Source organism: Vespa mandarinia, chromosome 16 (assembly GCF_050613455.1).
Source record: "Vespa mandarinia isolate Hongniang chromosome 16, ASM5061345v1, whole genome shotgun sequence".
In the NCBI taxonomy this organism is placed as follows: Eukaryota; Metazoa; Arthropoda; class Insecta; order Hymenoptera; family Vespidae; genus Vespa; species Vespa mandarinia.
This window is the reverse complement of record NC_140825.1, coordinates 815,001-831,943: the sequence shown is the minus strand read 5'-3', so window position 1 is coordinate 831,943 and position 16,943 is coordinate 815,001. Positions and strand designations below refer to the sequence as shown.

Here is a 16,943-nt window from a genome sequence, read left to right as displayed (position 1 = left end):
ATTATTCAATAAAAAATATTAATATCATATATTAAATATAAAATACTAAATATTATTTATTATTCAAAAGTAAATATAACTTAGCGTTATTTACGTATAAATATAAAATATTTAAAAGGATATATCATTGATACGGAGAAGAAAAATTGTGCAAGAAATTCGACTCATCGAAGAATCATATGTAGTAAGAAATTCTTTGAAGGGACTACTTTCATAGATCGTGTATCATAGATCATTTATGAACGTTGATTCATCCAAGAGAAATGTATTCAGACAGGATTAAACATTGGACGGACATTGGCTGAAATTCAATTCTTAGAGACTCGAGAGACTTTAATGTCTGTATACGAAAGACTACTGTAATATATATATAGATATATATAAAGAGAAAAGAGATCGATGCCGGTGAAATTGTAAGGATCTACAAAAGATTGATAAGATTAGAGAAATAAGATTAGTGCAATAGATATATATATATATATATATATATATATATATATATGTATATATATACCTGTGTACATATGTAAAATTAGAAATCCTATATGAATGTATATAGATCTGTGTATTTGGATCTGGTGTATGTATATACTTGACAAAAAAAAAAAAATAAAAATAAAATAAAAATAAAATAAACAAAAGAAAAAAAGAAATAGAAAGATGAAAAAGAAAAAGAAATTAGCCAGCTATTGTTGACGTATAAAACGAACATCCCTTTTCTCTCAATTGTTGACTCGTTTCTCTATTTGTCTCGTTTCTCTATCTAGTCGTAAATTATGTCACTAGAATTGCATTGTAGTTCAACGACGTGGCAGGAAAAGACATTGTTTCCTCGTCATTCGTTTCGCCTTCCCTCGAGATACCGCCTTCGCCTTTGCCTTAGCAGCCTTGTAGGTAAGTATCTGACTCTGCTCAGTTCGAGTATTCTCGAGTGCTCTCCTTGTCGAGAGAGAAAGTCTGTTTTTACATATATAGGTATATACCTACTGATATCTATGTGTATATATATATATATATGCATGTATATATGTATGTATGTATCTCCGCAGCTTCTTATGTCTACCTACGGAGTATTCGAGATCGTCTCGATCCATCGAAGTGTTTTGATTTAGTATCAAGTATTTCCTTTATTTTCTAAATTGATAAACTATTCTCTGTATCATATTTATCTATATATACATATATATATATATATATTATTTTATTACATTAATATTTATAATAAGCATTATTAAATATTCCAGAGTTATATCGTAATAATAAAAAATGTTATTAATTGAAATATTCGAATAAAAAATGAATATCAATTTTTTAAAAATTCATTATTTGACATGTTCTATTTACTATACACACACACATATATATATATATATATATATATATATATATATATATGTATAACAGATAAATATAGATAAGAAATAATGTATAAAACGAATATCGAAGATTATTTTAGGTTATCCAGAGTTCGGGTCCTAATGGGTCGACATTCTTCTTGCGCAACGAAACGCAAAGACCTTTAACGCGACAGCTATTGCCTTCTATATATTATAGTTGTCGGTAGTTGTGCTCGCAACTATTGGCTAGTTTATAAGGCTCAGGGTTTCACTGGGCCTTGACACCTACAGTGCCATTCGCGAGACATCTCTTCGACATCACGATGAATCGATGAAAAAATATATGAGCTATTTTACTATCGATCAAATACTCTACCAATTAATTATTCCTACGGAACATCCGTCTAATAATTATAACTATAATCGTTATATTAGAAATTCGATGATAACAATGTTATATAAGAAGATAATAACTATGTAATGATTTTAATTATATTGAATATCCAATATTATATAAAGGAAAAGAAGAAAGTAGGTAATCATTAATATATGCGAAGAATTCTAATCATCCGACTGCTAATAAATCACGATTAGAAATTCATTATCAATAATATTATAAAAAATAGATTTAACGAATATTAAATATAATATAAATATTCGATATTGTTGAATATCTAAGATAATCTAATCCTTCGACATGACAAACTAATTGTTATTAGAAATGAAGTATCAATAATATTAAGTATAGATGGAAAAAAAATCGTAACGATGAATATTAAATATAAATTTGTTTAATATTTTTTCCTCTTTTTTTTTTTCATAAAACACGAGGGAAAATAATTAATCGTATTAATAAAAAACTTTGTAATATCTTTTAAGTACATACATTCATACAGTATATAATGTTCTTCCTGTATTTTGCAAAGTTTACTAAGTATTAGCCATCATCGATAACGGAAGCTTTGCTTTTCACTCGCGTTTTTTTCTTTCAAGGCTTTGCGGACATTTCTGGTAACTACTCAACTCTTCTTTTTAACGATTACCAACCACGACCATCGTACCATCAACTTTTCTTGCATATTTACATTAGCTAATTCTCGTGTTGTTGCTTATTGTGAAAGCGTTTAATACGCTAAAGTCTACTTAGAATCGTATCAACAAAAAAAGAAAAAAAAAAGTAGTAAATACGTCCAATTGCATTATTATATCTACGCGTTCCTTAAAAGTAAATTTTACAACGTAATGTAAGTTCATTGACAGTGAAATTATTTTTCTTTTTTTTTTTTTTTTACAACGAAACGTATAAGTAATATAACGTATAAATTAATAATGAATTCTATTATTTTCTAATGAAATCGTTGATAATGAATTCTATTTTACAATACAATGGATGAGTAATTTTACAATAGATTTAGTAATGAATTTTTTTCCACTATATAACGTATATTCACAAACAATTAGTCATATTTTACGATTTAACAAGCATTCATGAAAAAAAAAAAAAAAAAGAAAGAAAATTAATTAAATTTTACAACGAACATAGTCCATAATTAAGTTCATTGTAGTACACCAATCAAATATACTCTATATTATGCTTATACGTTAACGATATAATAAACAATGTTGTATGTTATACAGACGTATATATACAACGTAAAACATTGTTTATATATAAAATATATATATTATATATAGATTAATATATATTAGATATAGATATAGAATATATAATAACACAAATAATAATAATAATTATAATAATAATAATAATAATAACAATAAACGTTTCAAAACGAATATAAGAACGATGCTTACTGTGATAGATAGTAGGGAGTTTAGAAGCATAAAGGATCTCTCCTTTTCTCTCGTGTACATCGAAGTCGAGTTCGAGCTACGTGGTGTCCAGTTTTCATTGCACTGGTGGGGTGTATCCAGGTGGCCGTGGTGGGTGTCGTATAAGTAGAGGTCTGCCTTTGCCGCCGTTCTCATACCCTCACCACCACGTTCTCCGACTACCTCTTACTTTTACTCCGAGACTGAACGTATCTTTCTTTCTTTCTTTCTTTCTTTTTTTATTATTATTATTATTATTACTATTATTATTATTATTATTATTATTATTATTATCATCATCATCACTATTATATTTCCCTTCCCCTTTCTCACTCTTTTTTCACTTTTCTCCCTCCTCTCTCCTTTCCCTCTATCTATCTCTCTCTCTCTCTTTCTCTCTCTCTCTCTCTCTCTCTCTCTCTCTCTTTCTCTCTATCTATCTATCTCGAGTGTATGTGTGTGTGTTTGTTTATTTGTGTATGTTGTGTGTGTGTGTGTGCGTGTATGTGCGCGCGTGTATGATCCAAGATCTCCACGAGAAAATCATTCGTTTTCTTTCGCGAGCCGTACGTCGAAGTCGCGCGTACTCAACGACAGAGACGAAACAAAGAGGAAAACAAATCAAATATCTCGCTAATGATCTCGATCGAGAGATAACAGCGATGATCGCGTGTGTTGTACGGTGACGAAGACGCCAAAAAAAAAAAAAAAAAAAAAAAAAAAAAAGAAAAGAAAGAAAAGAAAAAGGAAAGAAAACGGGATATATACGAAGGAGTGTTTTCAAAAGACCTCATTGACTTAAAAAATAAAATATATATGTATATATACATATATATACATATATATATATACATACATACATACATATGTTGGAAGAATATAATTAAAAAAAATTATATAGCATTTATCTAAAAAAAAAAAGAAAAAGGAAAAAAAAGAAAATAACGAAACAAATTGTTAAGAGATTTGTGAGAAAGAAAAGGAAGAAGAAAGTAAAAGGAGAAAGAAGAAAGTGTGCTGTGCAGACATGTGGCTGATAAACGTTCTTTTGTGAGTACGACGATGATTCGGTGCCTTCGGATATGAAATTTTCTCATTTTAATTTTGTTTGTTTTCTTTTTTCTTTTTTTTTTTTTTTTTTTTTTTACTTTTTTTTTTTTCTTTTTTATATTTTAATCCTCACTCCTTCTCATTTTTCATCTCGAGTGTATCTTTACCTGTATATATATATATATATATATATATATATATATATATATATGCGTATGTTCCTGTGTGTGAGTGACGAAAATTTAAAAAAAAATATATGTCTATTTCACTTTCGGACAAGTTTTACAAAGTGAAAGGTTGATTAGGTATTCACGTTTCGAGAGGAAAATAATCGAACGTTTGGTCGATCGTATCGAATCGAAACGGAGAACGTCGTTTCTGTCCTAAATTATTATGGCGTCTCGATTGATAGATCTTAAGTAAGAAATAAGAGAAATTAGAATGTAAAGTAATTGATTGTTTTATGTGGAAACTTAAATCAATTTCATTTGATGAGAAAATAAAGTTTAGAAAATGATTTCAAAAGATCATTCGTCCAATTGGAATTGATTTTTTTCGTTGTGATTAAAACGACCATATGTACGAGCAAAATGATGAAAGAAAATAAAAAAATAAAAGTAAAGAAAAAAATAGATTCGATAATTATAAAATTAAAAAAAAAAAACAAATATATATATATATACACATATATTTTCAATTTAAAAATATTTTCATATAAATTGAGATCAATTCGATGATCGAAACGACCATATGTACCGAGACAGTACTGAAAAGAAAGTTGTTGGTAACACAGACAGATCGTACTGGTAAAATATTATCTTACGTCTGAAAAGAAAATTAACTAATAAAATAAATAAAATATATCTTATTTTTACAAGATATTCATTACATAGTCAATTAATCTCAGTAATATATTTTTTATTATCACAACAATGAGACTCACACATATGAATTCACAAACACATATATATATACATATATCACGCACACGCATGATAATACATAGACAATTACTTACCTAAGTCTTATCGAAGACTCACTTCAATGTGGTAATATTATAACTTATGTAAGTTAACGGTTTCGTGTCACTGGAAATATTCATGTGAAGAGAGTATACTCTCGTGTACATAGATAGTTATATGTATGTTTATAATAGAAGCTACAGCTTTCTCCCATACGATTTCACAGTATATATATATATATTTCCATATACGTTATATATATATATCTATTTTGAAATATCCATAGTAAATTAGAATCTAATAATAATATAATACGTTACAATAATTTATAATAATTCGATTTAAATGTTATTATTTATTTCCCTTCATATTATAATAATTCATAATCATTCTAACATCATGATAGAGAAAAAGCATATGGTATAATAATAAAACTAGTATTTCCACCTGCTATATATATATATATATATGCGTTCTAAAACGCGAAGGTACACGAGCTCTTTGCGAACCGGAAGAATCGGCCAGACGGAACGACTGAATCGGACAACAGCGAGTGGTTTAACGAGTGTCGCAAACACTTTTCGTCATGTTTCTAACGCATAGATACATACACATAGATATATACATATATATATATATATATATATATATATATATACAAATAATTATAAACTTTTACAAACGTACTTTTAGCAAGTCATTTTTCATATTAGATAGATTCTAGTAGATTATTAGAAGATTGATTGACTTAGTAAATGAACACGACATATATACAGATTCTCTTTTTCTGTTCCGTTAATTCTGTTTTCTTTTTGTTTGTTTGTTCCTTCTTTTTTTTTTATTTATTTTTTTTTTTTATTAAGGACCTTGCCGAAAAGTTAAAAGACACAAGGGCTAATTTAGCGAGTTGCTATCCTTCGTCGAACGATAGCGAACAAAGAAATCGATCGTAACCGATCGACCTTGTAAATGCAATATCGATTGGCGAAAGATACTTGATCCTCAGTCATTTTTATCTATCATTTGATTTGTCAGAATTCTATTTACACACACATATATATATATATATATATGAAATGATTAAGTATATGTATGTATATCTATATTTATTAATTTATTACATTAATAGTATACTCTAATATATATTAAAAGAGTTATTATAATACTATTGATATAATACTATTAAAATAGTATAGAAATAATTAGTATATTAATACCATTTATTACAGCATCTATTACACTATATATAGGTATATATATACATATATATATATATATATATATATATATATATATATATATATATATATACTTTTATATACACCTATATATATATAGATTGTTCCAAATGATCCAAATTAAATTCACAAAAGTCGTTCATCCGAAAGACCTTGAGATTAAATTGAGGACGAGGACGAATTTACGAAAGACCTTCGCTTTCTACTCCAATTACAGGAATTCTCTTCCAATCTACTTTAATTAATTTCGTTTTACGATGGAACCAAAATTATGAACAATTCGCATCATATCTTTCAACAAGATAAAAGAGAAAGAGAGAGAGAGAGAGAGAGTGAGAGAAAAAAATAGAGAGAGAGAAATAGAGATAAATCAATAATAAATAAAAAAGACTACAATAAAATAAAATAAGACATTTAAAAAAAAAATAAAAAAAAGAAAGAATAGAAGACACGGTTGAATTCGTAAAGAAGAAATTCTCTTAGAGAGAACGTGGCCTTTCTGATGCAGCCTGTGGCAAAAGCTGAACTAAACTTTCACTATGTGTCGTGTCGATCACTATGCCGTCATTCTCAGTACATTAACTACGAGCATTCCGTTTTGCATCCGGTCTCTCTCTTTCTCCCTTCATCTTTCCTAATATATATTTAATATTATCGATCTATTTATCCATCTATCTATGTATATATATATATACATGTATTCTTAATCACAGTCTTAATTATAGTAATATATTTATATAATAATTATAGTAATTTTTCATAGAATATGCTGCATTATTGCACACGGTCAAGCGTCGAAGACGTCCGGAAGCAAACAAGGAGATACAAAAACATTGGTACCAATCGAAGGTAATAAAAATATTGAAACAAAAAAAAGAAATGTCAAAGTTCGTAAGAGTTAGTAAGAGGAAATTAAAAAAAAAAAAAAAAAAAAAAAGGAGAAGGAGAGAGCAAAAGAAAAAGAGAGAGATAGAGAGAGATAGAGAGAGAGAGAGAGAGAGAGAGAGAGAGAAAGAGAGAGAAAAAAAAAGAATGTTCATATTTCAGAGTTCATAACGTCACATAAAATACCAGACGACTTGGTAAGGCCTATTGACGATGAAGAAAGTATCGACGAGAAGAAGACGATTTCGAAAGATACGAAAAATTTGAAAAAAGTTAATTTGAAATTGGAATATTCGGATAGCAAAGGGACTGAGACATTAGATCCTACTAATGACGATGGATTGGATAAATTAGAAACGAAGAGGCAAGCTCGCGTCGAACTTGAAAATTTTAGTAATACTGGCGTTTTAGAAGAAGATGGTATCAAGAAAGTTGATTCACATCGAACGACTGTCAATCGTCAAAAAGATTCGATTCTTCCAGGAGTTTATGTCAGGTAAATTTAATTTAATCTTTAAAAATTATTCGAATATAAATCTATTAAGTTTAATATTAAAGGATTAAACGAATCGAACGAATTATGTTTCAGTAACGAATACCCAACCACAATGATGCCAATTTTAACAACGTCACGAGAAACTCGTTCGTTCGATTTCGTCCCTGTTAATATTATTCGTCAGGATGGCAAGGATGCTTATGCTTCCTTCTCCGATAGGCATTTCGATGATTTGAGTGACGTCAGTCTGGTACCAGCTGGTACAAATTCCCGTATTCAGGTAAATATTGTAATAGATGAAAAAAACAATTTATTTTCAATTTACACCTATTCAAATATATAAATTAATGTTAACATTTGATAACGTATATTTCAATCATTCGATCATTCTCTCTCTCTCTCTCTCTCTCTCTCTCTCCTTCTCTCTCTTTCTCTTTCTTTCTTTCTCTCTTTCTCTCTTTCTTTCTTTCTCTCTCTCTCTCTCTTTTTCTTTCTCTCTCTCTTTCTCTATCTTTCTTTGGTATAGGTGAAGAAAGGACCTAATGGAAAGGATTACGAATACGAGTATGTGTATTATTATTACGACGAGGAGGATGAAAATAAAGCTGGTACGTCCGGTACAGAAGTGACGAACAATTACGACGTAAATTCTAGAACAACGTCATCCCCAAGGAGAGTCGGTCAAAGCGGAAACAACAGAAGCAAATACAGCGCGGTTGATAGAAGCAGCAGCACGGTTGAACCAGCTAGCAATGAGGTCATTCCAAATAGAAATGGGAACAGGGGAAGGCAACTCGTTGAAACGGACGATGTCTCTGAGGAAAGATTACCAGCTAATACCAGATTTCCACCGAGGTAAATTGAATCAATTTTTGTAAAAAAAGTTACGAGCTCGAATTTTCTTGAAAAGGACTCATTGACTTTTTCTATCACTTGGAAACTTTTAGCCCATTCGACATTTTAACTGATGATAGATTTATTATTTAATTTGATAAATTGCAAATGACCAATATGAAAAATCTAATAATTTGAGGATACTTAGTAGATGGATCTCTATGTGTTCGTAGATCACGATCGAATCACAATACAGGCACAACGGAAGCAACTAGATCACGTGGAAATCGTCCAAGACCTGGTTTAGATCTCGTTGATTCCAGTAGTTTTCGAACTCATCAGGAAGGACCAGAATTTCCTCAGGTTTTGCCTAAAGGACCGGTAAGATTTCTCGGTGTGACACCTAACGAAGATACAGGTACAGAAGAGAAAACGGTGACTACAAGAGGACGTGGAAGACATAGGATTCAAGAACCTCTAGATATCGAAGATGTCTCTGAGAATCCACCGCCTGTTACACCTTTATCCAGAAGACGTCCTGTTACTACCATTCCTGAGGTATGACTGACGATACGATTTATAAACAATGATAATGAGGATATTAATAATAAAAAAAAAAAAAAAGAAAAAGAATTAAACCATACGAATTGACTTTCGGCAAGTAAAATTTCAATCTTTATCATAAAAAAAAGAAATAAATACTTCTATTTGATTTTTTCTCAGGCTGAATTAGAATTGAACAAAGATCAATCCTCTAAAGTGTCCAGCGAGGAAGAAGAAGCGGACGAAGAAAGTGTCCCATCCCTTGAAATTTCCAAAGAGAAAACGTCGATTGAAGAAAAAGAAGGATCCGAAGAAACGGATTTATCTTCACCGGCATACACCAGTACAAATGCAATTACTACCGAAACTGCTATGACAACCGAGTATCCTTCAGCAATGGACAAAATAGCTCTGGATCTTTATGCATTTTTACAAGGTCAAACCAACTTAGTAGACATGCCTGGAAATGAAACGAACGAATCGATTGATTCCACGACTTCGATCATTTCTGAAGATGATGGCTCGACAGATTTATTACCTACAACGACTGACTTTTCTGGGACAACAGCAGGTTCGACCGATCCTACGATTGGTACTACATCTATAAGTACAACAAGTACGACTACAACGACGACAACAACGACGACGACGACGACGAGTACTACAACACCTACTACAACAACGACTACCACTGAACCTACCACGACAACTACGACGACAGAAGCTCCTACTACCACTGTATCAAGTCCAATTGGCAGAGGCAAATTCCGTCGTCCTGGAGTATCAGGTGGTGGAGTTGGAAATAGAAATAGGTCGGTAAAAATTTACTCGATAATTTATTAATATCAACTTCATTAACGTTTCTTTTCGATATTTAGATTTAAGTCGAGTAATGGTAATCCAACGAGTACGACGGAAGCATCGTCGGTAGAGCCGACGCAGAGAACACGAAATCGTTTCGGAGGATCATCAAACGGTAGTGGATTTAAAAGACCAAGACCTGGTCAAAAGACGTCACAACAACAGCCGGTCGAGGAGGACGCTGTTCAGAAGGAATCAGTAGGTTCTGTGGCAGCTGAGAAGCCTAGTAGTTCGTCTCGTGGAAGATTCCGTAGTACGGTTGGTTCTCGAAGTGTCTCGACGACGTCATCACCTACCACTGGCACCAGTAGTGCCAGTAATAATGGCGCTTCTTCAGCCGGACCATCAGGAATCTCACGTCCTTCTTTCAACAAACTGAACATCAATCGAAAACGTGGAAGACCTACCACAGCCCCATCGACCACCAGTCAATCCGGTGAAGACAGTCAAGAAGAAAATGGACAAAGTCCAACAGCAGAAAGTGCAACTGTCAGTACAGTGTCATTGTCGCCATTAAAACCTGCTGTACGTTCGAGACTACCAGGATCTGGAAGTATCGGAGGACCAGGTAGATTACCTATAGTTAGACCACCGGCTGGAAGATTGAATTTAAGACAGAAACCAGGCCAAGCTACAACTCTAGGTACATCTACGACCAGTGCACCAGAGGAAGTAGCCGAAGGATCTGTCGAAGAGCCAGCTGGAGAAGGGACTGAGGAAGAAACACATGAGGTTAGTTGATAATTAGATTTAATTTTCGAGTATATTAATGAATTTCATCGTCGACATAGTCTCTTTGTTTTATTTTTCGAGATTACTTGATATTCTCGAGAGAATCACGAGATATTGGACAAAGATTAAATATAAGAATATATAAGACGATGATGTCATTATCCAACACAAAGTTCTCTCTCTCTCTCTCTCTCTCTCTCTCTCTCTCTCTCTCTTTCTCTCTCGAGTCGACTTTCACTGGATGGCCTTTCGAAATGTCATCGGCGAAGAGACTCTCGAACACTTTTAATCTTTCGACCTTCTTAAACGTCGCCAGTCACGAAAGAGAGTTAACTATTTCTTAGAAGAGAGAGAGAAAGAGAGAGAAATAAATATGATATAAACTTCACATTCTAAGAACGAATTATTGTCGTCACGTAGGCGCCTGCTGAGACGAATCCTCCGTTGGCATTAAAACCAACGACGGTCAATCCATTAAACAAACTCAGAAACAGAAATCGACTTCAGATACATCCAAAAGCAACGACTAAGGGGCCATCGCCGGTTGCAGCTTCGAGACGTTCACCTTTATTACCGCGTAGAAAACCAACCGTAACGGAGGCACCACCAGTTATTCAACAGACAAATAGTCAAGAAGAAACTTCTGAAGAGGAGACTGGATCGGCTGGTGCGGTCTCTGCCGATAACGAACAAGCGACAGAATCTTCGAGTTCGGCTGAGTCCAGCACGGCTGCCAGTACAAAACACGAAGAAACTAGAGGTTTCGGTGGTTTGCTTGCATCGAGACGTAGGATAGCACCAAGACGTCCAGGTCAAATAGTCTCTCGAGAGTAGATATCCCAGACAATCGATGATAACGATGAAGATGATGATGATGATGATGATGATAACAATAGCAACGACGATATATCTAATATCGCGCTGTTAACGAGACGACGATCCAAGTAGCGAGAAATATGATCGATAAAAATCATCGATTAAATCTAAATCATTACATACATATATGTATTATCGATATGTATTATATATTAATTATTCCCGTAACAATCATCGAGCTCTTGCTTTTGGTCCAAGCATATTAATTGTCTTTTTTTTTATCTTTTCTTTTTGTTTTTTTCTTCAATTAATTATTTAGATCGATCGCTACTTGGACGGAAACACCAAGATGGTAGCTACATTGTTATTTCTCCTTTTTTTTTCTTTTTTCTTTTTTTTTTTTTCTTTTTCTTTCGAAGCTTTACGAAACCCCTCTAACTTAAGTTTCGTAACAAGTCATTTAAAATAATATAATCGATGTTATCGACGAGCGACGAGGTTAAGCCATTTTATAATTTATCTGATTATATATAGTTGAAAGATGAAAATCATTCCTAAGATAAACGTTTCATTCGTTTCCTATCGTGCAATTCGTTTAATGCAATAACTCTAACCATCTTCTCGTTTCTTTTTTTTTCTTTTTTTTTTCTAAAAAGATAGGATAGAGCATCCAGTAACCTTTATAGGTTCTTAGACATTCGCTGCACCTTTTTGTTCAACTCGATAGAGGAATTCAATCGATCGTGGGCGCCTATTTGTAAAACTATTTATCCATTCCCTACTGTCGTATCTTCAACGTGTGCAGACATAAACACGTACACATACACATGCACATACGCACACACACACACACACGCATATACAGACACGCGTTAAACACAGAGATAGAAATATATCGTGCTTATTTGAATATCAAAGTTAAGAGGTCAAACGACATGTAACACAGCAAAGATGACCTTTACAACTTTGTTGTTTCTTTTTTTTTTTTTATATACATATTACTTATAAATCATTTCTTTTTTTGTTTCTTTTTCATTCGAAATGACCTCATCGTTATGTATAATCAACATCACGAATTAAAAAAACGTGTCGCATATATAACGCACACATATACACGCATAAAGACACGCACATAACATACATTCGTAAGATATCAACGATAAAGGCGAGCTCTTTACTATTCCATCCGACGCGTATTATTAATACGTATAATATTTTGATAATCTACGCTCGTGTGGTCATGCTGTAATTCGCGCTATAAATGATTAACGAAAGCGTGTAACATTAACACGCATAGTAAATGAAAAAAAAAAAAAAAAAAAAAAGAAGCGGAAAAGAAAATTACGTGCGCCTACCCCTCGTCCCGGCCTCCTCCCCTTCAGCAATACAATACTTTTGTAAGCCATGTTCCATGAGAATACTCTGTAAATATTGCTATTAAATCTATGTAAACTATTATTTACGCGTGTTAGATATATACATATATGTATGCGTATGTATATATCAAACTCGTATGTTCCGTACATAATTAAAAAGAGAAAAGTGTTTCTTTAAGGTAATACTTTCAGAAATAACGCACGCACACGCGTACATATATATATATATACGCGTATTTTAATACGTAAAAGATGATAGATTACAAAAACTTTCTCCAACATTTAAACTACCGTGATACTCGAGCAAGTGTTGGGTAATATTCAATTTGATTTAAAGATAAACGATTACGATTAAAATCTTTCATTATTAATCGGAATAATGATTAAATTTTCATAATGTGTGTGTGTAATCATATATTAAAATAATTAAATTACTTATTTAACAATAAACGATTGTGAATTATATCCGTCGTCGTGAACTAAGAAAATTAATATTAATAAAAACGATAGGAATTAGATGATAATAGTTTTACCAGGATGTAAACTGATCGAAAATTCTTTTGTCTTTCTTTTTTTTTTTTTTCAATGGTGATTTTAAAAATAGTTTAACAATTAATGCGTGAATAATTCACAGCAGCGTGTCCACAAAGTATTTCAACGTCAATGTGCGTATCTACGAATCTATGAAAAGATTCGTCAATGATTAGCAGTGTTACTTGATTATTCTGTATAAAAGAAGAAAAATACATATAGAGAAAAAAAAGAAATTAATTTCATTGATCGAATTAATAATCGAAGATATACGATTAACATTTAATTATTGAATGAAAAAAAATTAAATATTTAATTGTTAATCGTTAATTGTCAATTTTCAATATCATCGAATATACGTATATGTATATACGAAACATATATATTCGAGTATCTATACGGAAGATAAGAATGAAATCTTTCATATCAACTCGATGAATTCTCATTGGTAGAACAATGGCGCGGCAATGAGTAATAGTTCCTCATTCTACCGTTAGGTTCGCGGCGAATGGTTCAAAGTGAACTACAAATAAAAGAAAGCGTCAGCAAAGATGGTGAAGTCGAAGGACGGAGCTAAGCATTCTTAACGATCAAATGTCTAAATTAGTGGTGAAGAATACATTAAGAGTCGGTCAACATGTAAGTGTCGATTCACGAGGGATCTGCTCGATGTGAATAAAGCACTTGTCAGCTCTCGAGGAAAGCAGCTCGGAAAGACGTCGAGTAAGGTACGAGGAATAGCTGCTTACACGCTTTGTTTATGAAGATCAGCTGTGTTACCAAACATACGCGTCAATTTCGTTTCAACATTTTTCAACGTATCTATTTTCGTCGAGATAAAGGTCACACGTTAATATTAAGACGTAGCGACGATCCAAGGAACAACGTGAGGTTATAGCCTGATATTTTATTCTTTTCGATTGGAAATCCTACGAGATTATAGCTTTTTTTTTATTCTAATCGACAAATTTCGGAGAAACGATGCATCGAGCGTTTCCCAGTTTCGACATCTTCAACATGATAATCCTAAATCCATTTATTTTCTTTGTTCTCCGATCGTTATCGTTTTGATCAAATGGGTATTGCAATAAAGCATTTCTTCGAAACATCTCTCCAAGAGTATTTTCTTTCTTCTTGCTGCTTCAGTCATTTACATTTTCGATTACAGACTTTGACAAGACAAAATAGCCTACCTGTTTGTACATTTACATTAAGAAAATAAACATCATGAGAGGAGGAAGAAGGACCGATGATATTGTCTTCTTTGCAAATCAAAAAGTAGGAGCATGGATAAGCTATTGGTCAAATGAGCGATAGAGTCTATCGTGTTTATAAAGGTGACTTTGCTGTTAAATACGATAGCATTAGCATTAGGTATAATAAAATAGCTTGACTCGTGGTTAGTCCATTGACTCCAAGCATTTCAATTCCTTTTGCTATCGTCGTATATTTTATTTCTTTTTTCCTTCTTTCATCAAAATTATTTCTTCTCTCTCTCTCTCTCTCTCCCCCCTCCCTCCCCATTCCCCCTTTCTCCTTTCTTTTCTTTTTTCTTATCTTTCCTCATTGTTATTAGCAAAGCATTAGCAATATTAGGTTTATGAAGTTTTATTACAGCTGATATTAGCCATTAGAAACACGTCAAAAATCGTATGGTTATTTATAAATTGCATCGTATCGAGATCTTCTACAAGAAGTTTTGTTTTAATGTACTATTGTCAAAAACCTAAGTAGAAATTAATCATCACAATTAATCATGGCCATGAATAAGCCATCATCTTAATGGCCATGTCTCTATCCTCCTCTTAACATATTTGGTTCATAATCTGCATTTTAGATGCAGATTTGGGAGCAACTTTCCACCAGTAGTTAAATAAGCTTAATGACATGAAAGAATGAAACGAGATACCGTCATTACCTGTGTGGAGCCAAACCGAAGAGCAAAAACGGTAAGGCTCCATCTCTAAGGTTCGATCGTATGTCATATATAAATGTTTGCATGTATCTTTTGTTATTGTATTCTTTGTTACAATTATCAATATATTTATATTGATATTATTGTCGTACATAAAATAGAAGAAACTGTCAATGGTTAAAATATTAATAAACAGTGTCTTCCATTATCGTAAATGTAATGATTCTGAGAAATTCATAGTCTATTTAATGATCTTTCTGTCATTTTTATATATTGTGGCACGTTAATCATGACTGTCTATATCGTCTATGTAAATTTCATTTAACGATTAATTTATTAACTATACAGATCAATTTCTTACACGTAACATTTACAGATGACAACTGTATTGGATGGTAGCTATCAACAGCTCGAGCCTTATGACGAGGGCGAGGGTGACGGTGACGATGACGACGAACGTGAAGAAACGCCTCAAGAATCAGGTGTAATGATACATGTGGTACCGGAGGGAAACAAAGCGAGATGGAATCATATAGAAGATTTGGATTCTTTCTTTACGAGAATGTATCATTATCATCAAAAGCATGGCTTTGCATGCATGATGCTTCAAGAAGTTTTTGAATTAGGACAATTCATTTTCGTAGTCACCTTTTCCACATTTCTCTTTCATTGTGTCGATTATTCCGTATTATTCAGGTAGGTTTATTTTATATATATATATATATATATATATATATATATATATATATATATATATATGGTCAAACTATGAATTTCTTATGATACAATATGATAATGATATTTCTCTTCTATTTATTATCTTATCAAAATCTTTATATCCTTTTTATCCTTTAGAGATAAAATAATAAACAAACCGCAGAAAATATCGATCAACGATGCCATATTGTCAACGGGAGAATGCACAGCTTCTATGGGATTGTTCACGTGGATTTGCATTTTAGTAGCAGCTATTTTTTGGATTTTACGTGCCGTTAAAGTTCTTTATCACCTTACTCAGTTTTGGGATATAAAATTATTCTTTAATATAGCATTAAAAATTGAAGACTGTGATTTGGATAACTTAACGTGGCACGAAGTGCAAAAGAGAGTAAGAGAAGTTCAAAAAGAACAGGAAATGTGTATTCATAAAAGAGAACTCACGGAATTAGATATATATCATAGGATATTAAGATTTAAAAATTATATGGTGGCTATGATTAACAAGTCACTGCTACCTGTGCGACTTAAGGTCCCTATTATCGGTGAAGTCATTTTTATGACAAGAGGATTGAAATATAATATGGAACTACTCTTATTCTGTAAGTAGTAATTCACATACGTGTAAGATTATAGTAAGGAGAAATTATAATTAATTCAACAACGACCTTTTTGTTTGTTCATTTCGTCATAGGGGGGCCATGGTCGCCTTTTGAAAATAATTGGCACCTAAAGGAAGATTATAAAAAACTATGTAAGAGACAGGAACTGGCGCGAATATTATCGAAGCACATTTTATGGGTGGGAATAGCAAATT

The 16,943-nt window shown here is 32.2% G+C and overlaps 2 protein-coding genes across 8 annotated transcripts in view; both read left to right on the top strand.

Moving 5' to 3' along the window:
* Positions 1–4,066: 4,066 nt before the first annotated feature.
* Positions 4,067–13,718, top strand: LOC118442138 (uncharacterized). Of its 2 annotated transcripts, XM_035867370.2 has the most exons (10): positions 4,067–4,220; positions 7,184–7,269; positions 7,468–7,801; positions 7,895–8,081; positions 8,328–8,365; positions 8,456–8,656; positions 8,869–9,193; positions 9,359–9,990; positions 10,057–10,771; positions 11,192–13,718. In XM_035867370.2, exons 1-10 carry the CDS (start codon positions 4,198–4,200, stop codon positions 11,603–11,605), a joined length of 2,955 nt encoding a protein of 984 aa, XP_035723263.2. In that variant the 5' UTR covers positions 4,067–4,197; the 3' UTR covers positions 11,606–13,718. The 2 variants fall into 2 exon arrangements, with proteins under 2 accessions (XP_035723263.2, XP_035723262.2); XM_035867369.2 differs by having other exon boundaries at positions 8,328–8,656.
* Positions 13,719–13,863: 145 nt separating this feature from the next.
* Positions 13,864–16,943, top strand: part of Atg9 (autophagy-related protein 9) — a 6,569-nt gene continuing 3,489 nt past the window's right edge. The window contains exons 1-6 of one of the 6 annotated variants that reach the window (XM_085661813.1): positions 13,864–14,222; positions 14,663–14,831; positions 15,332–15,443; positions 15,786–16,105; positions 16,265–16,728; positions 16,821–16,943. The exon at positions 16,821–16,943 is cut by the window's right edge and continues 62 nt beyond it. In XM_085661813.1, the coding sequence (XP_085517939.1) occupies positions 15,390–15,443; positions 15,786–16,105; positions 16,265–16,728; positions 16,821–16,943 (961 nt within the window). In that variant the 5' untranslated portion in view covers positions 13,864–14,222; positions 14,663–14,831; positions 15,332–15,389. The other 5 variants (XM_085661815.1, XM_085661814.1, XM_085661817.1 and 2 more) reach the window with 5 other exon arrangements.